At 34.5% G+C, this 27,921-nt stretch overlaps 5 protein-coding genes and 1 pseudogene across 5 annotated transcripts; 1 reads left to right on the forward strand and 5 right to left on the reverse strand.

The window, feature by feature from the left end:
• Positions 1-2,216, forward strand: part of LOC129317216 (pentatricopeptide repeat-containing protein At1g05670, mitochondrial-like) — a 4,420-nt pseudogene extending 2,204 nt beyond the window's left edge.
• A 312-nt stretch (positions 2,217-2,528) lies between these two features.
• On the reverse strand, positions 2,529-8,368 carry LOC129317217 (aspartyl protease family protein At5g10770-like). The gene is made up of 6 exons (XM_054961585.1): positions 8,182-8,368; positions 7,843-8,024; positions 7,676-7,700; positions 7,229-7,516; positions 3,675-4,145; positions 2,529-3,567 (listed from the first exon to the last, which is right to left on the reverse strand). Exons 1-6 carry the CDS (start codon positions 8,366-8,368, stop codon positions 2,732-2,734), a joined length of 1,989 nt encoding a protein of 662 aa, XP_054817560.1. The 3' UTR covers positions 2,529-2,731.
• A 2,430-nt stretch (positions 8,369-10,798) lies between these two features.
• LOC129317971 (aspartyl protease family protein At5g10770-like) lies at positions 10,799-13,090 on the reverse strand. Its single transcript, XM_054962431.1, has 2 exons — positions 12,806-13,090; positions 10,799-12,470 (listed from the first exon to the last, which is right to left on the reverse strand). Exons 1-2 carry the CDS (start codon positions 13,077-13,079, stop codon positions 11,524-11,526), a joined length of 1,221 nt encoding a protein of 406 aa, XP_054818406.1. The 5' UTR covers positions 13,080-13,090; the 3' UTR covers positions 10,799-11,523.
• A 6,005-nt stretch (positions 13,091-19,095) lies between these two features.
• On the reverse strand, positions 19,096-19,870 carry LOC129319081 (aspartyl protease family protein At5g10770-like). The gene has a single exon (XM_054964122.1). It carries the CDS (start codon positions 19,594-19,596, stop codon positions 19,198-19,200), a length of 399 nt encoding a protein of 132 aa, XP_054820097.1. The 5' UTR covers positions 19,597-19,870; the 3' UTR covers positions 19,096-19,197.
• Positions 19,870-21,025, reverse strand: LOC129319080 (aspartyl protease family protein At5g10770-like). The gene is made up of 2 exons (XM_054964121.1): positions 20,810-21,025; positions 19,870-20,465 (listed from the first exon to the last, which is right to left on the reverse strand). The coding sequence occupies exons 1-2, from the start codon at positions 21,015-21,017 to the stop codon at positions 19,876-19,878; spliced, it is 798 nt and encodes a 265-aa protein (XP_054820096.1). The 5' UTR covers positions 21,018-21,025; the 3' UTR covers positions 19,870-19,875.
• Positions 21,026-25,027: 4,002 nt separating this feature from the next.
• LOC129318785 (aspartyl protease family protein At5g10770-like) lies at positions 25,028-27,029 on the reverse strand. The gene is made up of 2 exons (XM_054963738.1): positions 26,791-27,029; positions 25,028-26,439 (listed from the first exon to the last, which is right to left on the reverse strand). Exons 1-2 carry the CDS (start codon positions 26,990-26,992, stop codon positions 25,169-25,171), a joined length of 1,473 nt encoding a protein of 490 aa, XP_054819713.1. The 5' UTR covers positions 26,993-27,029; the 3' UTR covers positions 25,028-25,168.
• Positions 27,030-27,921: the final 892 nt, after the last annotated feature.

Consider the following 27,921-nt stretch of genomic DNA (forward strand, 5'->3'; position numbering starts at 1 on the left):
CAAGGACTGGGGTTCTGACCCTCATGTATTTGATATATTTTTCCAAGTCTTAGTTGAAGGTGGGATGCTTTTAGAAGCCAGACAACTTTTTGATAAATTGTTAAATTATGGTCTTCTGGTCTCTGTAGATTCTTGTAATTTGTTTCTAGCTAGGCTGTCAAACAATTTTGATGGAATAAGGATGGCATTAAAGGTATTTAACGACTATCCAGGAGTAGGTGTTCCTTGGAACACCACATCATATAATGTCATTCTTCATTGTCTGTGTCAGTTGGGTATGATCAAAGAAGCGCACCTTTTACTCATACAAATGGAATTTAAGGCCATATGCCTGATATTGTAAGTTATAGCACTATAATTAGTGGATATTGTCAAATTGGACAGCTAGAGAAGGTTGTAAAGCTTGTAGAAGAGTTGCAGAGAAAGGGAATCAAACCAAATGAATACACTTACAATGATGTAATTCTTCTTCTTCGTAAGACTGGTAAAGTAGGTTGAACCTGATAAAATCTTGTGGGAAATGAGAAACCAGGGGATATATCCTGATCATGTGATCTACACAACCATCATAAGTGGTTTCTGCAAGTCTGGGAATATTTCAGCTGCATACAAGTTCTTTAATGAAATGCAAGGTAAGAAAATAATACCTGATTTTGTGACATATACTGCTATGATTCATGGATTTTGTCAAAATGGGAAAATGGCGGAAGCTCAAGATTTTTTCAGTCAAATGCTTAGTAAAGGGTTGGAAGTAGATGAGGTTACTTATACAGAACTCATTGATGGATATTGCAAGGCAGGGGAAATAAAAGAAGCCTTTTCTTTACACAACCAGATGGTTCAGAAAGGGTTGACTCCAAATATTTTCACTTATACTGCACTGGTTGATGGACTTTGTAAACGTGGAGAGGTAGATGTAGCAAATGAACTTCTTCATGAGATATCTGCAAAGGGCCTACAACCAAATGTTTGCACTTACAATGCTTTCATCAATGGCCTTTGTAAGATAGGAAATATAGAACAAGCGTTAAAATTGATGGAAGAAATGGAACTTGCTGAAATTTATCCCGATACTGTTACATACACGACTCTTATGGATGCTTACTGTAAGATTGGGGAAATGGCCAAGGCTCACAAGCTGCTTCGCAAGATGCTCGATAAAGGACTTCAGCCTACAGTTGTTACATTCAATGTGCTAATGAATGGGTTTTGCCTGTCAGGAATGCTGGAAGATGGTGAAAGACTAATTCAATGGATGTTAGATAAGGGTATAACACCAAATGCTACCACATTCAATTCTCTTATGAAGCAGTACTGCATTAGAAATGACATGCGCGCTGCCACGAATGTTTTCAGGAGTATGCATGCCGAGGAGTGGCAGGCAGCCGATGGTAACACATATAATATCTTGGTAAGAGGGCATTGTAAAGCTAGGAATATGAAAGAGGCATGGTTTTTGCATAGAGGAATGATTGAAAAGGGATTTGATCTCACAGCCTCTTCCTATAATGCCATTATAAAAGGGTTCTTCAAGAGGAAGAAAATTTGTGGAGGCGAGGCAATTTTTGATGAGATGAGAGCAAAAGGATTGGTAGCAGAGAAAGAGATATATGATATATTTTATTGATGTAAATTATGAAGAAGGGAATTTAGAAATTACCCTTGAGCTTTGTGATGAAGCAATGGAAAACTGTCTTGTTGGTAAGCTCCAGCAAGAGCGCACATAGGTGAATTTTGTCTTCGGTTCTCTTGCTTGGTGGCTGATCTGAAATTAATTTGAACCTCAGAACATCTATGATTCAAATCACAAGAGAAGCATGTTTGACTCTCATTTTTATCGGAGAAACAGGTAGATTTCTCACAAGCATATTGATAAATACAGGGAAAAAGTCTGTGTTGGACTGGACACTTTCCTGGGACAGAGAATGACCTCCGTGAAAGAAACAATTACAATTAATAAAACATCAAATTGAAGTTTCTCTTTAAGCTTTTGATTTTTCTGATGGGGTAGTTTCGCCATCATTTGAAGCCTGTTGAAGGTGATGTAATATGAGAGAGAATTCATGAATGATATAGGTTTTTTTTTTTTTTATTTGTCCTTTGCTGTACTCTTATCAGTTGATGTAAATAACTCCTGATTCCCGATTGGCTGTCGAAATTTTACTGAGGAGAATATAAATGAAGGTCCAAACTTGAAAGCCCATTCTGGGTTCGAACATACATCCCATTGCGGCACAGGGGCCGCTGGCTCTCATTCCCCCCCCCCCCCCGCCCCCCCAAAAGAAAAAAAAAAAAAAGAAAAAAGAAAATCTTTCTCCAAATGCATTATTAGGCTATTGCAATTATTTTTATTTCTTTGAAAATTATTTACAATATTTTAATACGCCTTAAATATGAGAAAAGTGACTATAATAAAACTTTCTCCCCCTGAATGACGAGGAAATGGTAATACCAAATAGCGAAACATGACGAACAAATATATAGCAATAGTAAAAACAACAGAGTCCATAGCCTTGTAACTGGGGAAGACAATATAAGCCCTAACAACCAACGTCTAAAAGTCTCTTGCTTTACCTGGCAAACTCATGAATTAGATCACTTTAAATATATAAGTAGACAGATATAAGCATATCCTTACCTTACTCATGCTTATAATATATCAACTTATAAGCTACTTGGATTTATTGATTTTTGTTGACATCATAATAACACTAATAAATTTAAGAATCTATCATTTGCAGCCGTGAGATCTAAACCCAATCCTTTCACCATCAACATCGTACACTACCTCCAGTGTTTTCTGCTGTGTATTGCCAATAATAACCACATCATCACCTTCATCGCCATCAACTTTATTCGCAGCAAACCCTAAACACGCCTGTTCTTTGCTCACAACATACAGAATCCCCGATGCGTCCAACGTCACGTTCACCCCACCTCCAAACGTCAATGAAACCTTCGGCAAGTGAACAACTTCGTACCCACGCAGATTGTAGCACGTGTCCAGTACTTCAACCGGATCCGCCTTCGGGTACCTCCACATCTGTCTCTGAAACTCGTCTCTCAGGGAACTGTACGCCGCCGGAGGGAGCCAGGTGACTTCACTACCAGAGTCAATAACCGTGCCGGAGGAGGCAGAGATCGGGATATTGACGCCACCGAGAGATATTCCGACGAAGTCAAGGCCGTAGAAGGAGGAGTTCTTGAAGATGGAGGAGAACGGAGTGTATTTGACGTCGCCGTAGGAGTACCTATGACTGGGGCCAAAGTTGAGGTAGCCGACGGCACTTGGAGTCGACGGAAGACAATAGGAAAAGATTCTGTGGTACTTATGCGCGGTTTGTTGGACGAAGGAGAGCGGATCGCGACCGAGACCGAGCAACCCAGCGGTGCCGCCGAAGAGACCTGTGTTGTTCTGGCCGCAGCCAAAAAGGAAGTCGTCGAAGACATCGGTCGGAGATATGGTTAGTTTTTCCTTAGCGAAGAAGCCAATGGAGGTGGATTCGTCAGCATAGATAAGACCGTACATGCAAGCCCTTGTTGTTGTATTACATAATGGAAAAAATCCTGGAGATCATATGCATATATAAGAGAATGTATTCAATGAATAAAAGAGAAGGAAGCTATGTTCATAAACTTAGCTTGAAAGATAATGTGAGAGTGTGTGTGTGTACCAGTGGCAGAGAGAAGCTGGGAGCACTGAGAAGATGAGCAAGAGACATCGGAGTAAGAAGAAGAGTGAGAAGGGTCAAAGACTGGTTGTTTCTGGGAATAGCAAGAACCAAGACAGGGCTCACACTGAGTCCAAGTTAGGTCACTGCCTGTGTCGAAGTCCAGAGACAGATCTCTCTTGGGGCTTCCCAGCCCCACCGTGACAAAGTAGTTCCCGGTCCCGAGAAGGACGCCGGACTTGGCCGGAAGCTGAACCCGGTCCAACCTGCGATTTGAACTAACATCTACTTTTGCTACTTCATTATAGTTGTGTCTCCTGTAAAGCTTAGAGTGGATTGACCTAGCCCTCGCTTGGTCTCGCATCAGGATTTCTCTGTGCGGTATAATAAATGAAGATGATGATGTTTGTTGCTTCGGTTCTGAACATGGGCCGTGCTTGTGTACTACTTCCAAATATCCCTTCCTGCTTGCACCTGTTCATCGTATTATACACATACACATATCACTTGAATGTACTCATGTAGTAGTCACGTGGATTATTCTATCAGCTCAATGTCAGTCCAGTTCAAATAGTAGGAAAAAAATACGCTACAAAGAAGAGATTCTATACAAGGAAAACAAATTTGAGACTACTCCTTCATTAGTTGGCTTTGGACAGCACCGACGTGAGAGTTACGATATGTAAATGACATTTTCTGTGCTAGCATATATAGAAGTTGTATTTGGATCGATCTAATTAGTTTTTGGAATCTAACTGTCAATCTAGTTAATTAGAACTCTAACCATGCATTGACATTCTACTTTGTTATAATCATTTGATTAAATATTAACTATCTTAATTGAACAAAAAGTAATGTTATTTATGGTTCAAAGAGAGTTGGTGCTGAGCGTCACAATGCTGTAGAACAATTTTTTTAATAACAGAGAGTGAGAGATGAAAGAGAAAGAACCTTTAGGAGGAGAGGTGCAAGATGAAGAAGGGAAGAAAGAGGTGAGATGAACATGATGTTGAGTTTGTTGAAGAAGCTCACTGGCTTCTTTCCTCGTTATTGCAGAAACAAAGGGTTCGTTCTCTATCAAGAAGAAGAAGAAGCAAACAACAGAAATAAAAGCAAACAGGAAGGGATTAGAAGAAGAAGAAGCCATAGAAACAAGAAGGGTAGTTTCTCTTTCTGTATGCTTCAAGCTGAGAAAGGGATATCGTTGGCCTTTATAGGCTAAATTTCATGACTGGTCATGATATTAACAGGATATTCTAATTAAAACAACTATTAACACCCATTATTTATATATAACAGACAAACTAATTCACTCCATTTAGCTGGCCTGTTGGTTACGTTGTACTTGGCTTCACTAATTACACAGTTTTGGTGCTATATTACCAAGTCTTCCAATAGAAAACAGCCAAACAGGCCAGCAAAAGGTCAAATGAAACAATCCTTTTCTGAAACGTTACAATCTAAGATCTGCGAACTCCCCTATGATTTCTTCTATCTGATGCATTTGATAAATATGTCTTATTTGCGATCAACGGCCTTCAAGTTTATTTTTCTTTTTCCTTTTTTTTTTGTGGAAAAAAAAAGAACTTCAAGATTATTGTTGATCGCCTGCAGGTCTTTCCTTGGTTTGGGATTAGATTAAATTTATTTGTCACTTCATTTTACCCAAAAACATTGAAGTACATGTGTGAACATGTTAAATCTAATGATGAAGCCATGAAAAATTTAGAAAATATATAACTTGATAAGGATGAGAAGAGTCAAGTATAATGAAAGAAATATATGTTTCGATATTCATTATATTTTTGCAATTATTAGAATTAGAAATAAAAATGTAAAAATCAATTTAGCGTTAAAGTTATTTGTAATTTTAGAGTTAGATATGAAATTGTTCGTTCGATTTCAGTCTTGAACGTATATGGAATATTCAAATGGATGAAAAATTCATCACCTCCTGCATCACCCTGAAGAACCTCCAGAATTTTGACATTAAAACGCAACTCAACTTAATTGCAGTTTAAAAAATTTAAAAGGCTTGGAAAGCTATGGACTTTTCGTTTTTTCTCAAGAAGAGTGTGTGTGTCTAATTAATCGATGTAAATCTGATGTATGCATCTAAAAAATGGAAAAAGACAAAAAACTTGCTGTAAAACTTTGATGGATGGATTTAGAATAGTGAAAAAAAAAATAATGAGCGATCCAGTGATTTTGACTTAATTATGAGAGGATGTTGGGGAAAAAAAATACACCAAACGTTGTAACAGACGTTATTAGAAATCCTTGGTGGGTGACTAACAGTGAGACATCAGTCCAGCTTTGGACCATGATACCTATCACTATGATGAAATTTGAACTGTTTAAATTCAATTTGGACAATCTAAATATAAAATTTTTAACTTACAAATTTTAAATAATAAATTCATCTTTAATAAAATGACAGTTAAGAAATTATCTTAGCTTGATCCCAAATATCTGGTTGAACGGACTTTATTATTATTATATATCGATATTTTAACTTAACCTTTGGCTAATCAAGACTTGAGAGTTGAGACAAAAAATACTACATACTACCATATACTCCCGTTCTGTCCCATATGAAATATTCTTAAAAAAATTCGACGTCATAAAATATAGGATATTTTGATAAAAATCAACTTTTATTAATGATATTGTTCTCTACAAACAACAAAAAATATCAAGAGTGTCAGAGACGCTGAGTTTCAAAAGATAATAAGAATTTTTGAGCTCTTACTATAGTTTATTTAAATGTGAAGATGCAAAGAGACTAAAATAAATGAGCATTTGATTGATAAATGTTCAAAGTACAGAATTGTAAAGATTACAAAACTAAAAATGATTCTAAAAACTATTTAAAAATATAGAATAAAAATGGTGGAAGTATTAATGGATGTTGATGATTGATTGTTTATGTCCTATTTTCTGCAAACTTCTGCTGCTTTTATAATTATTTAGTTGAGATCGTACACCCACAGAATCTAGAGCCCATTCATGAAATATCACTAGCATGGCCCGCGAGATTCATGGCATGATACACTATATCCTTTCAATGATCTCATACATTTAATCGTCTCGAGTCTTAAAGACTACGTTAGGCTTGCGCTGTGTACTCTTCTTTTTTGGCAATGGATCAAGTTATGCTTCTTGGATTAGTCATGTTTTTAACCTCAATTCTCCTCATTGGGTTGTCATTTTAACTTTAGACCCAAAAATATATACTTTTGCAACATAAACATTTGCATATATTCTCTTTCTTTTATATTCTTTCACAAATAAATAATTAATTGAAGAACTTTCTTGAAAGTTTATATTTTTATTTTGAAAAAATAATGTTATAAATTGTATTTAATAACTTGTATTGATACATGTGATTTTATCTAAAAGTTTTTTTATAAATTGGAACTGAAGTAGCATCATTTTAACTTGAGACGCAGACAAGCAGTGAAGGCTCGTGCTGAGTATTACTGTTATTAAAATCAAACACCATGCATTTAAATGAAAAAGATATATCACAGAGAGAAATGGAAGACAGAAATAACCTTGCGGAGGAGAGCTGCATGCGGAAGAAGGAAAGAGAGAGCTAAGTGGAGTTCTTGAAGATGGACGAGAATAGAGTGTATTTGACGTCGGGGTGGGAGTATCCGGGGCCGAACTCAAGGTAGCAGGCGTAAATGGGGATGGAGGGGAGCCAGTAGGAAAAGATTCTCCGGTACTTTTGGGAGGTTTGTTGCCGGCGGTGCCTCTGAAGTGACCTTGGTTGTTCTGGCAGCAGCCCAAGAGGAAGTCGTCGATGATGTCGTCGGGAGATATGGTCAGTCTTTTCCTTGCTAAGAAGCCCGTAGGGAAAGATTCGCTGCCATATATCAGAGTGTATATGCAAGCTCTCGTTGATGCATTATTACATGGAGAAAGATGCGCAGATATGTATAAGAGAACGTACTAAATGAATCATGAGCTTGAAAGCTAGTATACATATAAGTATATACCTGTAGAAGAGGAAAGCTGGGAACACTGTGAAGAAGAGCAAGAGATGTTGGAGTAAGAAGAAGAGCGAGAAGGGTCGAAGATGGGTTGGTCCAGTTGATAGCAAGAACCAGCACAGGGCTCACATTGAGTCCAAGTGAGTTAACCGCCTATGTCAAATTGGAGGGACAGATCTCTCTTGGGGATTCCCAGCGCCACTGTGACGAAGTAGTTCCCTCTCTACGTCTTGCTTAAGGATTTCACAGTGCGGCATAGTGAACGAAGATGATGACGACGACGATGGGTGTTGCTTCGGTTTTGAACATGGCCCGTGCTTGTGCACCACTTGTAACGATCCCTTGCTGCATGCACCTATTCATTGCATCAAATAAATTCAATATGAGCAATGATTCTTCGATCCAGTCATTGTATGCACATAGATAGATGAGACCAGAAGTTTATCAATTGATTTATATTTATTATAGAAAGAGAGAGACAGAAAGATGCACATGGAAGAGAATTAAAGAACCTTGAGAGCTGCAAGAGGAAGAAGGGAAGAAAGAGGTGAGAAGAACACGATGATGATGAGCATGTTGAAGCTCATTGGCTTCTTTCCTTATAGCAGAAACAAAGGGTTTGCTCTCAATGAAGAATAATAAGAAGCAAGCCAGACAAATAAAAGCAAGGAGGAAGGGATTGGAAGAAGGAGAAGCCATTGAAAGAAGAAAAGATTGTTCCTTTCTGCGCTTCAAGAGGCCACACAGCATAAACTCAATCGGGATGGCTGGCCTTTATAGGCTGAATATAATTTATATAATAGCAATATTGTTTTGCTCAAAAAAAAAATAATAATAGCAATATTGTCATGAGATAATAAAGCCTACAGTCCCTCAATTTCATTTGTGTTTTCTATTTGATTCCTTACATTTTTATTAAATTATCATGCTAGTCTTTTGAGTTTTAAAACACAAATTAACTCTTAAATTAATCTAATGTATAAAATATATTGATGAATTAGCATGTAAGATATAAATTATCTTCTGATTATAAAATTATTAAAAACCCATTATATTTATCCCTATAAGTGAGATAAACTTATTCATTTCACTTAGTTGGCTGGCCTAGGTACAATCGTACTAGCCAGGCTTCTCTCTGTATACAATTTTCTGTTCATATGTATGTACGCATGTACATATAATTTTTTTTAATATAAGGTATTTTTAAATAAATTTTACTTATAATAAAGTAATTACTTATTTTTAAGTTAATCCTATTTTTTCATATTTATCTTATTTAATATGGTATTTCACCCTAAAATAAATATAAAGTGATTTATTAAGAATACTTTTGAAAAAATAATGATTATATATTAAAAAACTTAAAGTATCTTATATTTTTTAACATTTAATTTTTTTTAAATATCTTATGTGGAGGGAGTATAAAATATTACTATGTCTGCTTCCAATAGAAAACAATAAATATGCCAACAGGAGGGGCCAACTGCAATTTGTCAAACGTCACAGCCTAAGGTCTGCGAACTCCCTAGGGCTTTTGAATTTTGATATCTTAATTGCGATCAATGAGCTTCAAGATTATATTTCTTAATTTTTTAAATACAACAAGACTATATGGTAATATACATTTATCCATATGATATATATATATATATATATATATATATATAATGCTTTCTAAGTCACGTATGAGTTTGCTTCTCCGGAAAATTGCTCATATATGCAACTAACAAAATCTCATGATGATACTTCTTATGTCATATAGAGTATTAAAGGATGGTGAATTGAAAATGATATGAAGAACGTATTAAACACTGAAAATTCATTCTGTAATATGAATACCGTTTTCATATATAATTTAAGACGGAAAAAATATCCTTTAAATTAAAATAAACATTAGCCTGAAAATGTGGGTGTATCAAATTGAATTCTCTCAAATTCGTTCAAGCTCTCTAAACTTGTGAAAGGATTCAATTATTCCATTTTTGTAAGGTCAATTACAAGAAATCAGATATATACATATGCACACACATGCATACACCTTACATTAATTAATCAATGGTTGTATCAAGAAATAATTACCCATAGGACAAAAGACTACCCAAAGAAACAGTAAAAACAAAGTCCTTAACACAACCTGAAACTTGTCACTTTAATTTATTTATGAAGCTCTTAAACATCGAAGGATTTTACATTTGTTTAACTTACATGATCACACAAGGATATCCAATTCCAATTTCCCAACCTATGACACCCAGTTTGTTTAGATTTTAGTTGGGTAAAATTAATTTTAAAATAATTGATTATCACACAGAGCTTTGAAATTCAAATAGATTCTGTCACAGTAGAGTTTCAGAAGCTAGCTCTAAACCCAATCCTTTGACCGTCAACGGTGCACGCTGCCTCCATTGTTTTTTGCCGTGTATTTCCCATGATAGCCACGTCGTCGTCATCTTGATTAGGGCTAGGGGCAGCTAATATAATACTTCCTCCGTAAAAGATATAAGATATATTTGGAGGAGTTGGATATTAAAAAATATAAGGTATTTTTAGTCTTTCAATTGTAATCTTTGCTTTTTTATTTTTAAAAGTGCCTCTATTGATGAATAACTTTATATTTATAGTAAGGTATTTAATAGGAGTAAATATAAAAAAATAAAATTAGTTTGAAAGTAGGTAATTACTTTATTAGAGAGTAAGATTCAATTAAAAAATGTTTTATATTTTTTAACGGAGGGAGTATATATTTTTCTAATGCCCAATTTCTCAATTTTATTTTTTTAAATTATTGACTTCTGTATAAAATAAAAGACATTTTTATATATTGATGTTTCAAAATGTTGATTTTTTTATAATTTTTCAAAAATAAAAAGGTGTATTATATTTTCTTTAGAAAACATAAAAAATAAAAAAATTTATCATTTTAGAACTTCAAGATATAAAAATATTTCTTATTTTATATAAAAACTAATGATAAAAAAAGAAAAATAAAATTAAGAATTTGAGGCATTAATTACAAAAGACATTAGAACATGACACATTAGAGATCCCAAACCCAATTCATGGTGGATGGCTAAGCGTGAGATATATCCATCTAGCTTTGCATCATGGTTGTTAATTATATCACTATAGTCAGATGTGGACTGTTAAACAATCTAAATAATAAATTCAAACAATCTAAATTTTAAAATTTTTAACTTACAAATTTTAAATAATAAATGCATTTTTAATAGAATGATAGTTTGGAAATTATCTTAGCCTGATCCCAAATATCTGGTTGGACGGAAAGATTTGAGAAATGTGGCATCTTGCTCTCGAGACAGCGTAGGTCCAACAATAATGGATTGGCTTATCCATAACGTAGGCCTTGCAATACTCCTGCAAATCTCTCACAGAGAAAGCAAGAATGTGGATAGCACTAGACTATCAAATTTTTAATGAACCGAGATACATTTCAATTTTTTTGAAATTTTTTTTTGAATACTAAACATGTACTAATTTGTTGAAGATATTTTTGCTTGAGCGGACCAATTATTAGTTGCAGCCACCGGCTCTAAACCCAATCTTTTCACCATCAACGTCGTACACTACCTCCAGTGTTTTCTGCTGCGTATTTCCGATAATGGCCACATAGTCATCATTTTCATTCGCAGCAAACCCTAAACACACCTGCCTTATGCTCGTTATGTACAGAATCCCTGCTACGTCCAATTCGACGTTCACTCCACCTCCGAAAGTCAATGATACCTTTGGAACGTAAACAGTGTTGAACCCCCCCAGATCGTAGCATGTGTCCAGTAAGTCATCCGTCTTGCCCTTGGGGTACCTCGCCGACATGAATCTCCTGAATGCGTCTCTCAGGGGACCGTACGCCGCCCGAGAGAGCCGTGTGATGGCTGTGCCAGAGTCGATGACAGCGCCGGAGGGAAACATGGAAGCGGAGATCGGTGGATTGACGCCACCGAGGGTGATTCCGTTGAGGTGGACACCGTAGAGGGAGGGGCCCTGGAGATGGAATAGTATGGAATGTATTTGATGTTGCTGTAGGAGGACTCCCCCCCGAAGCTAAGGTAGCCGACGGTGCTGGGGGTGGAGGGGAGGCAGTAGGAAAAGATTTTGCCGTAACTCTGGGCGGCTTGTTGGACGATGGAGACGGCGCCCCGACCGAGGCCCAGCAGTCCGGCGGTGCCCCTGAAGATACCTTGGTTGTCCTGGCCACAACCGAATAGGAAGTTTTGAAAGACGTCATTGGGAGGTATGGTTAGTGTTTCCTTCGCGTAGAAGCCAGTGGTAAAAGATCCATCACCGTATCGAATACGGTATAAGCAAGCTCTCGTCGGTGAATAACATGCGGGGGAAAGTAGGGAACAGAGGGAAGAAGTGCAGGGGATGTTAGAGTAGGAAGATGACTGCGAGGGATCGAAGATGGGATCCTTCTGGCTGTAGCAAGAACCAATACAGGGCTTACACTGTGTCCAAGTTAGGTCACTGCCGGTGTCAAATTCTAGAGACAGATCGCTCTTGGGGGTTCCTAGCCCCACCGTGACGTAGTAGTTTGCCCTCCCAAGAGCGATGCCAGACCTCGCCGGAACCTGAATCTTTGAAGTCTCTGCTTCTTGGTGACTTTGTTGTGTTCTGGAAAGCATGGAGTTTATCGCCCGTACTCTGGCTTCGTCCTGCTCCAAGATTTCGCTGTGTGGTATAATGAATGAAGTAGATGAAGATGATGATGGTGAGGGTTGCTTGGGCTTTGAACATGGCCCGTGCTTGTGTACCACTTCCATGGATCCATTCCTAATTCCTCCTGTTAATCGTATGTGTCACTTTAAACTGTGCAAGTGGTTCTATCCGCTTATTGTGGAGTTCATGAATTAGTAACAAAAATAGACAACGTACGTACGTATAACGTGGATCGAATATTTTAAAAACTTTTAAATGAATGGGGGGAAAATCGTGAAGTGAAGACTCGAGACCATTAATACCATGGACCAGAAATCATTTTAACTCGAGAACAGTGAAGTCCAAAGCAGAGTATTATTGCCATAAAAATCAAACAACATGCATTTAAATAATAGAAGATATAAGGTTAAAACTCATATGATGATAACGCAGAGAGAAATGGAAGACAGAATTAAGAACCTTGAAGAGGAGAGCTGCATGAGGAAGAAGGAAAGAGAGACATGAGTGGAACACGATGATAAGGAAGCTCGCTGGCTTCTTCTCTTTTTGCAAAAACCAAGTTTTTGTTATCAGTAAAGAAGATGAAGAAGAAGCAAACCAGAGAAAGAGAAGCAAAGAGGAAGGGATCAGAAGAAGAAGAAGCCATTGAAAGAAATAATAAAGAAGAAAAGATGGCTTCTTTCTGTGATTCTGGATGCCACACAGAATACAAAATGAGTGTAGAAGAAAGCATCCGTTGTCGCTTCACTTTATCCGAGAATATTTATGAGTGATTCGAATTAGTCACTCAACATTTTAAATATCCAATGATTTAACTTCAATAATTGTTAAAATAATGGTTAGACATTTGACCCAGTCAATGAATTATCACTGGCCCATGAGATGATCGATGTGAGTGTCACATAAAATCAACTGACTCAGTCAATGATTGGCTCAATCATTAGCAGGTTTTTGTCATCTCTTTAGCGTGGTGAGCTGTGTTCTATGAAGAAGAACAAGAGAGGGAAAGAATTGCGAAGATCCGAGGAAGTTGATGACCAACATTTGAAAAATTGGAAAGATGTGTGTTATATTGAGAGTTTTAAAAGAATTAAATTTATTATTTGTATGTTTTAACGTTATCCCTAATATTTTAAAAATTAATATCTGATTAGTGATTAAACACTGCAAATTCATTCTGTAATAAGAATACCGTTTTCATGTGTAATTTAAGACTGAAAAAATCTCCTTCAAATTAAAATACATTAGCCTGAAAAAGTATATATATCAAATTGAATTCTCTCAACAAATTCGTTCAAACTTTCTAAACTTATGAAAGGATTTAATATTCCATTTTTGTAAGGTCAATTGCAAGAAATCAGATATATAACTTACATTAATTAACCAATAGTTGTATCAAGAAATTATCGTTACAGGACCAATCAATTGCAATTACCCAAAGAAACAGTAAAACAACTAAGTCTCTGCTGTATGCATCTGAAAGTGCTATGAAGTTGACTGCCCTCCTCCACACAACTAGACTGTGCAAACTTAATATTTTTATTTTTATTTTATATTTTTTTAAATAAAAAATTTATAGAAATTGTAATTTTTTTAATAAATTTATTTATCAATTTGGACATTCCAAATTTAGTATGAATGGTCTATATTTAACATTAAAAATTTTATAAATTTTAAAATTTTAATATTAAATATAAACTATTCATATTAAATCTAGATCATCCAGACATATAAACAAATTTATTAAATTATTTTACAATTAATATAAGTTTTTTATTTTAAAAATATAAAAAATTATTAAATTTAAATTGTCCAAATTTAATCTAAATAATATAGATGTACCTCCTCAACCGAGGTGAGGAGGTGGCTTGCCTTGGAGGAGGGAAGCCAACTACAAGTGCAATATATGGTTTGAAGTCTGGGCAAGGTTGATCCAAACAAGCACACAATCAGCAGTCGTATCAAGAAATAATTATCTATGGGACAAAAAATTACCCAAAGAAAACAGTAAAAATAAAGTCCTTAACGCACCCTGAAACGTGTCACTTTTTTTCTGAAAGTCCTTAAACATTGAAGTTTTTTACATTTGTTTAACGTACATGGTCACACAACGATGCCCAATTGCAAACCTATGTGGCACGGGGTGTGTTTAGATTTCAATTTGATAAAATTTATTACAGACAAATAGAATTTTAAAATAATTAATTATTAGATACATAGTTTCATAGTCATAATTGATTATTAAATGTGGTTCCAAAAAAGGGGTGAGGAGCCATAATTGATTATCAACGGATATCCAAACATGCACACTGCTATTAATAGTTATATTTGGATTTGTATTGGTGAATGTACTTAATAAAGGAACTAAGTGTTTGTATCATTTAAATCGTTAAAATTTAGATTAATAATTTTAAATTATACTTTATTTGAAATTAATGAATGAATAAATTTATCTAAATTATTAATATAGACTTTAATGATTCAGGTAGTAAAGACTCCGAGCGTCTATAGTTACTAAATCCAAATCCCTATTATTTATTGTAAACAACCAAACTAGAGTTTGATAAACATATTCAAGATATTTTACTTTAATTAGTTGCAGCCACCAGCTCTAAGCTATCCCGTTGACCGTCAGCGTACACTATACCTCCATTTTCTCTGCTGTGTATTTCCGATGATCTGGACCCAGAAATTTTGAATCATGGAGCCATCATATATTTACACATATAAAATTATACTTGTAATACAAAAAATATAATACTACAACAAAAAATTGAAAATACATCATAAGTTTTTCCTTCAAAATTTTTCCTGATATTCTTCCCTAGGAGATTCCATATTTTGGTAATGTTGACTAATTTTTCCATTTTAGATACTATCAAAAGTTTATTTCTTTATGCAATTAACCAAACAATCATTCAACAATTTATCTCTCACATTCACTTTTGATTCTTTCTTGATGATATTTATAGCAGAAGCACTGTCAACAATTAGTTTTGGTAATATCAAAACTAAGTATAAAAGTACATACATCAATTGATATAAAATGTGCGGAGATTGTTTAAAGATGCTATTTAGGGAGGGAAAACGCTAGATTTAATGATCAGAAAATATAAATACCCGCAAATAAAATAACTAGTGCAAAATGTGTGATATTTTTTATGCGGGCCACGAAAATTATGAGTATAAAACAAAAAAAATTGAATGACTGATAAATGACAATTATATATATTTTTATCCTTTTAATTTAAACTTTTAAATATTTATTTAAAGCTAATTGAATTTAATTGACTATTATTTGATTTTATTAGCCAATATTCAACTTTTAAATTTTAACTATCTAAATCTTTGATTTTAAAATATAAATAATATCTTAAATATTTTTGTACAGTTATTATTTAATTTTTTTTATTTTTTCAGATTTTTTAGATTAAATTTAGAAGATATTGATAGAGATTACTTTGGATAAAAAGAATTTGAGCATGCTTAAAAATCAAATCAAGAATTAAATTTTAGATATTTTGTTTATACTTGTTTTTGGGTCTTTTAGTGTAGTTTTTAATTAGAACTATTTAGGATAATTTTGTCATTTTAATAAATTATTAGGCTTTCCTTTAATAAGAGACGCACGGCCGCATAGGAGACGCAAACCTATCGACACAACAAATAGCTCTTCATAGTTCTCCGTGAGCGATGGCTTCTCCTGCTAGATGCGGTTTGATTTTAAATTTTATGGAGAGCTAAATTTTTGGTGTAATTAGTTACAAATCATGATTCTAAATTTTAATCAGAATCTTTGATATTTAGAAAAGATTTTATTCTAGTTTTATTTTAACTTGCTATTCTTTTCTCTACATCTGAATTTTATGCTTTGATTGCTATTGCTGATTAGAGTAGCTATATTGCATGATTTTTGAGTTATAAATTTTATTTAAAATTTTACTTCTATAATCAATTGATATAGCATCATAAGAGTAATTTGGCCTAGCTTGAGTAATTATTCATGCTTTGTTTCTGATGTAGCTAACTTAGAACAGTTGTTAGGTTGTGGGTTAAGGAAGATTTTAATTAATCTATAACTTAATTTCTTGTTTAATTCTTGAATAATAATTGGAAAAATATATAATAAAACAAGAACAGTAAAGTTAAATAAAATTAATTTATTTTGTGGACAAGGAAGATTAAATTTAAGTGATTGGATTGTGATTGATTGCGCTGCTTGTTTTTGATAATTTTTTCGATTGAATTTCCTTTATTTATTTAATTTTAATTTATTTTTTTAAATTAATTTCATCATTAAAAAATCCCTCCATTATTTACCTTTTTATAATTATAATTTAAATAGTTAATCCATTGATTCTTAGGGAGATGATCTAGTTGTTCTTTAATACAAAATTTAATTTTTATTAATTTTGGTTCATTCAATAGTAGTGTCAATGATATAAGAAATTGTAATATTATTTATCATTAATATATATATGAGATGGGGCATAAGGTATCACTTGAATGCACTCATGTAGGAGCAAGTCATATGGATTCTACCCGCTCAATGTGCAGTTCAAATAGTAGGAAAACAATAAAGACAATACAAATGAGAAGAGATTCTATACAAGGAAATCACATTTGGGTTTGAAAAGACTAATATAATCATGTACTGACTTACCACTTTGTTCTAATCATTTGGATTATTAAATATTAATTAACTATCTTAGTCAATGCTATAGATCAAATTTTTATAACAGAGTGAGAGATGCAAGAGAAATTGAAGAACCTTGAGGAGGAGAGGTGCAAGAGGAAGCAGGGAAGAAAGAGGTGGGACGAACATGATGATGAGTTTGTTGCAGAAGCTCATTGACTTCTTTCTTCATTTTTGCAGAAACAAAGGGTTTATCCTCGATTAAGAAGAAGAAGAAGCAAGCCAGAGAAATAAAAGCAAACAGGAAGCCATTTGAAGAAATAGAAGCCATAGAATTAATAAGAAGAAATATAGTTTCTTTCTTTATCTGTGCTCGATTCAAGCTGAGATAGGGATGGTTCGTCTTTATATATGGGCTAATTAAATTTCATAATATTAATATGATATTCTGATTAAAACAACTATTAAAACCCATTATTTATTTATACAGCAGGCAAACTAATTCACTTCATTTAGCTGGCCTGCTGGTTATGTTGTATTAGCTAGCTAGGCTTCACAAAGTACACTTTGGTGCTATATTACCAAGTCTTCCAATAGAAAACAGAAGGCCAGCAAGAGAGTCAAATTAAACAATCCTTTTCTTCTACTTTCGGGATCAACGACCTTCAAGATTCTTTTGTTTTTTCCAACAAAAAAAAAAAGAACTTCAAGATTGTTTTTATAGACGCACAAGATTGTTGGTCACCTGGTCTTTCCTTTGTTTGGGATCAGATTAAATTTATTATCACTTCATTTTACCCAAAAACATTAAATCACAAGCACGACGATGTTAAATCTAATGATGGAGCCATGAAATGTTTAGAAAATAGATCGATAACTTGATAAGGATGAGAAAAGAGTTAAGTATAACGAAAGAAATCTCTGCGTTTTAAAATTCATATTTTGCAATTATTGGAATTAGAAATAAAAATGTAAAAATCATTTTAGCGTTAAAAATATTTGTACTTTACTGTACATTCGATTTCATTCTTGATCATATATGAAAAATTCACACCCTCAAGAACCTCAGAATTTTGACATTAAAACGCAACTCAACTTAATTGCAGTTTGAAAATTTTAAAATTAATCGATGTAATTCTGCTGTATGCATCTAAAAAATGGAAAAAGAGAAGGGGCGGGGGGGAAGCTTGCTGTAAAACTTTGATGGACGGATATATGAACGGATTCTCATCGATGTTCTTGATGCAATTTTTTGGTGCATCTTTTTCTATATCCTCTCACAAATAGAATTTTAATTTTTCCAACAATTTAGAAAAGTAAAAAAAATTAAAGACCGAGCCACTGATTTTGACATTATTATGAGAGGATGTAGTAAAAAAAAAAAAACGTACACCAAACATAGTAACAGACAATATTAGAAATTCATGGTGGGTGATTAAGATCGACTTAAGACCGAGATATCCGTATAGCTTCGGATCATGGTACTTATACTATGGTGAGATCTGGACTGTTAAAATCCAATTTAAACAAAATAAATTTAAAAATTTTTAACTTACAATTTTAAATAATAAATTCATTCTTAATAGAATGACAGTTAAGAAATTATCAGAGCTTATCCCAAATTTCTGGTTGGACGGAATGAAATGGGACATATGGCATCTTGCTGTTGACACTGCGTAGGTCCAAAAAATAAGGGATTGGCTTATCCATAACATAGGTCTTGCGGTTTTTCTGCAAATCTCTCACAATGCAAACAACAATGTGGATAAAACTCACCTATCAAACTTTTAACGAACAGAGATACATATTAGTTTTTTTGAAAAAAATATATATTTTTTTCAAATACTAAACATGTACTAATTTGTAGGGTCTTGCAAGGAAATCGAATGACATCACATTAAAGAGTAGTTATATCAAGAAATAATTGTCATTTATAGGACAAAAAAAAAATACCCCAACGAAACAATATAATATAAACAAGGTTCTTAACACACCCTAAATTTTCTAACTTTGTTTGAAGTATTTGGCATTTGTTTTAGATAATCAAACGAGGATGCACAATTCCAAACCAACGACAACATAATTACCAGCTAATAGTTACATTTTTCATATTCACTTTCCTCACTCATCTTAAGGATTTTGTTGCAGACAAGCAGCAAGATAGAGTTTAATATACAAGTTGAAGATATTTTTGGTCCACTGGACCAATTATTAATTAGTTGCAGCCACCGGCTCGAAACCCAATCTTTTCACCATCAATGTCGTACACTACCTCCAGTGTTTTCTGCTGTGTATTTCCGATAATGGCCACATCGTCATCCTTTTCATTCGCAGCAAACCCTAAACAGACTTGCCTTATGCTAATTATGTACAGAATCCCTGCTATGTCCAACTCCACGTTCACCCCACCACCGAACGTCAATGATACCTTTGGAATGTAAATAGTGTTGTTGCCACTCAGATCGTAGCATGTGTCCAGTAAGTCATCCGTTTCCCCCTTCGGGTACCTCGCAGACATGAATTTCCTGAACGCGTCTCTCAAAGGAGCATACGCCGCCGGAGGGAGCCGTGTGATGACGGTGCCTGAGTCGATGATGGTGCCGGAGGAAAACATGGAGGCGAAGATCGGGAGATTGTTGCCACTGAGGGTGATTCCAACGAGGTCGATGCCGTAGAGGGAGGCGGCCTTGGAGATGGAATGGTACGGAATGTATTTGATGTTGCTGTAGGAGGACGCCCTGCCGAAGTTGAGGTAGCCGATGGTGCTGGGGGTGGAGGGGATGCAGTAGGAAAAGATTTTTCCATACTTCTGGGCAGTTTGTTGGACGAAGGAGATAGCGCGACGACCGAGGTCGAGCAGTCCGGCGGTGCCCTTGAAGATACCTCTATTGTCCTAGCAGCAGCCGAAGAGGAAATTTTGAAAGACGTCATTGGGAGATATAGTTAGTGTTTCCTTCGCATAGGAGCCAATGGTAAAAGATCCGTCGCCGTATCGAATACCATAGAAGCAAGCTCTCGTCGGTGAATAACATGAGGAGGAGAGATGAGAACACAATGAAGAATTGCAGGGAACATTAAAGTAGGAAGATGACTGTGACGGATCGAAGATGGGATCCTTCTGGCTGTAGCAAGATCCAGCACAGGGCTTGCACTGAGTCCAGGTTAGATCACTACCTGTGTCAAATTCCAGAGACAGATCTCTCTCGGGGGTTCCCAGCCTCACCGTGACGTAGTAATTTTCCGACCCCAGAGGGATGCCGGACCTAGCTGGAACTTGAGTCATTGAAGTCTCTGCTTCTTGGCAGTGGTTTTTTATTTTGGAAAGCATGTTGTTGATTGCCCTCACTCGGGCTTCGTCCTGCTTCAAGATTTTGCTGTGGGGTATAACCAATGAAGAAGACGAAGATGATGATGAGGGTTGCTTCAGCTTTGAACATGGCCCGTGCTTGTGTACCACTTCCATGGATCCATTCTTGCTTCCTCCTGTTCTTTCGTATGTGTCACACTTTAAACTATGCATGTGGTTCTACTATTCAATTGAAATAGTAACAAAAAATAAACACGTACGTACGACATGGGATTGTATATTTTAAAAACTTTTAAGTGCATTGAAAAAGAAATCCACAAGTGAAGACTCGAGAGTCAAGACTATAAACACTATATATATACCAGATATCATTTTAACTCGAGACACAGACACACAATGAAGACTCATGCAGAGTATTATTGTTATGAAAGTCAAACACCCTTGCATTTAAATAAAAGAGATATAAAGGTAAAATTCATATGATGATCACAGAGAGAGAAGGAAGACAGAAATTAATGACCTTGAGGAGGAGAGCTGCATGAGGAAGAAGGAAAGAGAGAGCTGAGTGGAATACGATGATAAGTATTTTGAAGCTCACTGGCTTCTTCTCTTTTTGCAGAAACCAAGCTTTTGTTCTTGGAAATGGAGGGCGAGAAGACGAAGAAGAAGAAGCAAACCAGAGAAAAAGAAGCAATGAGGAAGGGGTTATTAGAAGAAGAAGAAGCCATTGAAAGAAATACAGAAGAAAATATGGTTAGCTGCTGTGATTCTGGAGGCCACACAGAATACAAAATATATATGTTATAATGGGATACTATACGAGTGTAGAAGGAAGCATCCGCTGCCACTTTACTTTATCCGTGAATATTTATGAGTGATTCGACTTAAACCAGCCAAAATTTTAAATATCCAATGATTTAATTTCAATAATTCTTAAAATAAGGGTTATACATTTGACTCAGTCAATGAATTGACATGGGCTTATACGATGATGTGAATCACACATTAAATCGATTGACTCGGTCATTAGCATGTTTTTGTCAAGTCTTTAGGGCGACGAGCTGTGCTGTGAAGAACACGAGAGGGAAGAACACCCGAGGAAGTTGACCAACATTTGAAATTTTGAAAAGATGTCCGCGTGTTATATTCATATATCAAGATTTTTAAAAGAATTAAATTTATTATTACTTATTAGTATTTTTTAACGTCATCCCTAATATTTAAAAAATTAATCTCTAAAAGTATTATAATTTTCGTTCAATTTTAGGGCGGCGAGCTGTGTTTTATGCAGAACAAGAGGGAAAGAACTGCAAAGATCCGAGCAAGTTGATGACCAACATTTGAGAATTTGGAAAGATGTGTGTTATATTCTTGTATCAAGAGATTTAAAATAAGTAAATTTATTATTCGTATTTTTAAACGTTATCCATAATATTATAAAAATTAATCTCTGAAATTATTATTTAATGACAATCATGTAGACATATGAAAAGAAATATAATTATTTAGATATAAAAGACTCAAAAATTTAAATAAAATAAAATAGGAAAACACCATGTAAAATATTTAATTAGATTGATATAATTAGATATATCTACATGCCAAGTCCTCAATATATTTTAAAAAATATAATTGTAAGAGAAAAAATTAATAAAAATTAAACTTGAGGGAACAAATTAATAATTTAATCAAACTTAAGGAATTAATGCTATAATTTTATTGACAACTATTTTATAGTAAGAATTAATTAAGAACTTTAGCAAACTAATGTTTTGTTAAAAGATTTGAAAATTAAGTTTTTTACTTGTATTTATATGTAAAAATGTCAAATGGCATTAACGGCTTTGTAGTTGTATATGTTTTGAGATGCAAGAGGCCATGGATTCTAATCTCAATTTGATGTAAGTGAAACTAATTAACAATAACAGACCTTGAAACTTCAACGTAATATGAAGAATCTGTCATCAATAAGTAGTTGTATCAAGAAATAGTTATCGTTATCAGACCGAAAAAATATCCAAAGAAAAAGTAAAAAAGATACCAGAAACTTGTCACTTTATTTAGGGAACTCTTACATTTGTTTTTTAACGTACATGACCTCACAAGGATGCTTAATATAGTAAATTCCAAACCTGTGGCAACATAATTACCAGCAATTAGTTGCATTTTTCACATTCACTTTTCTTATAATTAACGTCCTCTTGCGGATTTATTATTGGAGAAAACCAAACTAGAGTTTCAGAAATGTATTCAACATATATTGTACTCAAATTAATTAGTTTATATTTAATTAGTGATATAAACATGTCTTAATTAAAAATAATTTTATTTTTATTTGAATAATTAATTTTTAGGGAAAATAGATGATTTTTCTACTATGAAAAATAACAAAAAGAGATAAATTTTTATAATTTTTAAAATGTAAAAAAAATATTAAAAAATTCTTCTTTATTTGCGGGTCAACTCGCTAACCTACCAACCCGTTGCGGGTTGTGAGTTAGCAGAATTCAACTCACACAAAATGCAGGCATGCGAGCTCACCGTTTCAAACTTGCAACCCACTGGGGGCTAACCCAAAAGTTGCGAGTTGAAACATATTACCGGCTTTACTTTTTGCAAAAACAAAGCTTTTGTTGTCGGAAAAGAAGAAGAAGAAGCAAACCAGAGAAAGAGAAGCAAAGAGGAAGGGAAGAAAGAAGAAAAGATGGTTTCTTTCTGTGATTCTGGAGGCCACACAGAACACCCACAAAAAAAAAAATTGCTTGAATGGGATACTAAATGAGTGTAGAAGGAAGCATCTGGTGTCACTTCCCTTTATGGGTGAATATTATTTATGAGTGATTCGAGTTAACCACCCAAAATTTTAAATACCCAATGATTTAAATTCAATAATTGTTAAAACAATGGTAATAGATTTGACTCAGTCAACGAATTATCACGGGCTTACGAGATGATGTTATTCTCACAATAAATCGATTTAGTCAGTCAATGATTTACTGTCATTGGCATGCATTTGTCCAAGTCTTTCTGGCAGCGATACGTGCTGTGAAGAACACGAGAGGGAAAGAACACCGAAGATCCCAGAAAGTTGACGACGACCAACATTTGAAAGCTATTGTTCAATTATTTTCTTTGATTCAGAGATGATTGGTTCGATTTAAGGCTTTCAATGTGAATCTGATCGATGACTTTTGGTTAATTTTTTCTGAAGGCTTTGTTTGGTTTTGTTTGATTTGAATCTAGAGATTGGATCGATGTTTCTTGAAAGAGACGTGTATATGATATATCAATTTGTGTAAATCTAATCAAATAACTCAACTCAGATCAAACTCTATAACTAATCTCAAGTTAGGTAGAGTCTAATTCATGTACAGACTCAAACTTACGAAAATGCTTCATCATTTTATGGAGTTGAGAATTTAGGCAAGTCTAAGTGAGCTAGATAACTCTAGGACGACTAAGCTCAGAAAAATAATAATTTTAGATATTTCAGGTTTTATTTGAGGCGGCCATGGATTAAGTCGCTTTATATATTTTTGCATTTTTTTTTTACCATGAAGACCAGGAGATAAAAGCATATTATTAAAGCAAACTTGAATATGGTTCCGTAAAAAGTGTCAAGTGATGGTGGCTGTTCGGGGGGGAAAAAGAAACAAATTGATATTTTGAAAACTTAAAAAAGAAAAAGAAATAATTAGAGCAGGCAAGTCAACGGGAATTATTTGGGAAGTTCCAGCGGTTTTCTTGGAAAACATCGTGCACCATGGCTCCTCGTAGAAATCATGGGCAACTGACCTCAGTTTCCTTGTTAATAGTTGAAAATTGCAAAAATTGCCTCTGTTTTTTTTACTGTTGCAACTTCATATTTATAGTCTTTTGCAAGACTTCGAGTTTCCAAAGTCTTTTGCGTCCTTTATGGTGATGTTTGTTAACATGAAAGTGCGCACTTGATTTGAAATAAAGAGACGAAATGGTTTTCCACCGGTAATGTGAATGCTATTATATTGCTCATTTTATGTTCATATATTATATTTAAGACTGAAAAATCTCTGTTAAATTAAAATTAACGTTAGTCTTAAAAAAGATATACAACTGCGAACCCCAAACTTTTGAGTCCAATTCATCTAACAAAAAGTTAGGTAGTATCTAATTATATTATTTAAATTTAAATCCTCTAAAATTGAAAATTCATACATGAATTTTATAAAGCTTTCCTTTTTAACAAAGAGAAAGAAAATATTTATATTTTATAAAAATAATAAAATGAGTAAAAATACTAAAAGAAGAAAACTTTACATAAATTCATATATATTTTATCAACATTTAAAAGTTAAATATAAAAATTTATTGAGATTAAGTTTAAAAGATTAAAAAATACTTTATAAAATAAAGAGACTAAAATTATAAATAAAGAAACTAAAATAAAACTTTGTTTAAAATTAAAAAATCAAATGTATATTTTAGCTATTCATAAATCTCAACAAACAAATTCTAAGCTCTCTAAACTTGGAAGAAATAAATGAGATATATATCTTCCATTAATTAATCAATAGTTGTATCCAGAAATTATCGTGATAGGACCCATCAATTACCCAAAGAAATCAGTAAAACACGTCTGCTATATATATATATATGAATCTAAAAGTGCAATATGCTTTGGATCAACTCTAACAGCTCGATCAGCAGTTTGTATCAAGAAATAATTATCTATAGGACAAACAATTACCCAAAGAAACCGTAAAAACAAAGTCATGTAAACATCGTCGTATATAATTACCAGCTATTGGTTACATTTTTCACTTCCTCACTTCCTCTTACGGATTTATTGTAGGCAGCCAAAAACTAGTTTTATAGACTTATTAAAGATATTTCGCTTTAATTACTTGCAGCCACCAGCTCTAAACCCAATCCTGGGACCGTCAACGTCGTACACTACCTCCAGTGTTTTCTGCTGATTATTTCCGATGATAGCCACGTCGTCGTCATTTTGATTCGCAGCGAACCCCAAACACACCTGCCTTGTGCTCAATATGTACACAGTCCCTATTACGTCCAACTCCACCTTCACCCCACCTTCGAACGTCAACGATACCTTTGGAATGGAAACAGTGTTGAAGCCACTCATATCGTAGCATGTGTCCAGTAAGTCGTCCGGATCCCCCTTCGGGTACCTCGCGGACATGAATCTCCCAAAAGCTTCTCTCAGGGGACCGTACGCCGCCCGAGGGAGTCGTGTGATGACAGTTCCCGAATCGATGATCGTGCCAGAGGAAAACGTGGAGGCTGAGATCGGTAGATTGACGCCACCGAGATTGATTCCGATGAGATTGACGCCGTAGAGGGAGGGGGCCTCCGAGATGGAATGGTACGAAATGTATTTGATGTTGCTCTTGGAGGACGCCCCGCCGAAGCTGAGGTAGCCGACGGTGCTGGGGGTGGAGGGGATGCAGTAGGAAAAGATTTTGCCGTAATTCTGGGCTGTTTGTTGGACGATGGAGACGGCGCTGCGACTGAGGCCTATCAGTCCGGCGGTGCCCCTGAAGATACCTCGATTGTCCTGGCCACAGCCAAAGAGGAAGTTTTGAAAGACGTCATTGGGAGGTATGGTTAGTGTTTCCTTGGCATAGGAGCCAATGGCGGAGGAGCCGTCGCCATATTTAATACGGTATAAGCATGCTTTTGTTGGTGCATAACACGCCGAGGAAAGTCGGGAACACAGAGAAGAGGTGCAGGGAATATTAGAGTAGGAAGATGACTGTGAAGGATCGAAGATGGAATCCTTCTGTTTGTAGCAAGAACCAGTACAGGGCTTACACTGAGTCCAAGTCAGGTCACTGCCGGTATCAAATTCTAGAGATAGATCAGTCTTGGGGGTTCCCAGCCCCACCGTGACGTAGTAGTTCCCCCTCCCAAGAGAGATGGCGGACCTCGCCGGAACCTGAATCTTTGAAGTATTAGCTTCTTGGAGGTTCAGTGTTCTGGAAAGCATGGAGTTGATTGCCCTCACTCTGGCTTCGTCCTGCTTCAAGATTTCGCTGTGTGGTATAATGAATGAAGACGAAGTCAATGATGATGAGGATGAGCGTTGCTTCAGCTTGGAACATGGCCCGTGCTTGTGTACCATTTCCATGGATCCATTCCTGCTTCCACCTGTTCATCGTTTGTTGTCACTTGAAAGTACGAAAGTGGTTCTATCCGTGCTTATTGTCCAGTTGAGATAGTAAAAAAAAAAAATAACAACGTACGTACAACATGGGATTTAATATTTTATAAACTTTAGTGAATAGTGGGTGAAAATCGTGAAGCGAAGACTCAATAAATGTATACTATACACCAGGAAATCAATTTAACTCGAGACACAGTATACAAAATTGTGAAGCTGGCGCCGATCAAATAATAATAGTAATTAATGTATAAATCAACCATGTAATAAGTAAAAAGATGACAAACTAAGAGTTCAAAAGTTAAACAGAGTTAGAGAGATTGAAGAGAGAGAGAAACCTTGATGGGAGCTGCAAGAGGAAGAAGGAGAGAGAGAGTCGAGAGTAACGCGATGATGAGTATGTTGAAACTCGAAAGCTTCTTCTGATCTTATTGCATTAACAAAGCTTTTGTTCTCAGAAATGAAAAGGAAGTAGAAGAAACAAGCGAGAGAAAAGGAAGCAGCGACGAGGAAGGGATTAGAAGGAGAAGAAGAGGCCATGGAAAGAAAGAATAAAAGATTATTTCTTTCAATTGATTCAAGTTGGCCACAGAATATACTCGTAGTCGGGATTGTTAGCTTTCAATTTATAGAAAAAAATTTCATGTTTTGCATGAATAATACATATTTAAATCCTTTAAAATTAATATATGTGAATTTATGTGAATTTTATTTTTTTAATCTTTTTTGCATTTTATTATTTTTTATAAAATGTAAATTTTTTTCTTTCTTCTTAAGAAAGATAAACTTCACATAAATTTACCGATCTTAATTTTAATAGATTCAAATATGAATAATATATTTATATTAAATCAGGTGAATCTCACGTACGTAATATTCTATTTATATTTTATATTAATATCGATGTATTTATAAAGTTAAAGGAAGTCTCACATATATAAATTAAAAAATAAATTATAAATATGTAAAGTTTTAATATATTTAGTCAAATAGTTTAAGCTATTTTCGTAAAGTAAATTATCCTTCAACATACTTAATATAAAAAAAATCTAACAACATGGGTTATTTTTAAATTTAATTATTGATATTAAAAAGTAATTATAATTATGAGTTTATAGGACTTTTTTTTGTAACTTGCAGTTAATTATACTTAACAATTTTTTTCAATTAAAAAAATACTAGTGAATTTTATGTGTTAATAATAATAATAATAATAATAATAATAATAATAATAATAATAATAAACAAAATATTTACATATTTTAATTTAATTAGAATCAAACAACTTAAATATATAAGTGTGAATATATATATATATATATATATATATTTTACAGTGGTCCACATTAGAGCGTTGCTACTGGTTGATGATGAGCATATTGGGAAAAAAGACCAATACAATTTGCCCAACCAAATTATTGAATGCTCCACTCGTGAGTCTTCGTATATATGCGTTTACCAGAACAACG

Source organism: Prosopis cineraria, unplaced genomic scaffold, assembly GCF_029017545.1.
Source record: "Prosopis cineraria cultivar Desert tree isolate PC_DT_omini unplaced genomic scaffold, ASM2901754v1 PC8, whole genome shotgun sequence".
Taxonomy (NCBI): domain Eukaryota; kingdom Viridiplantae; phylum Streptophyta; class Magnoliopsida; order Fabales; family Fabaceae; genus Prosopis; species Prosopis cineraria.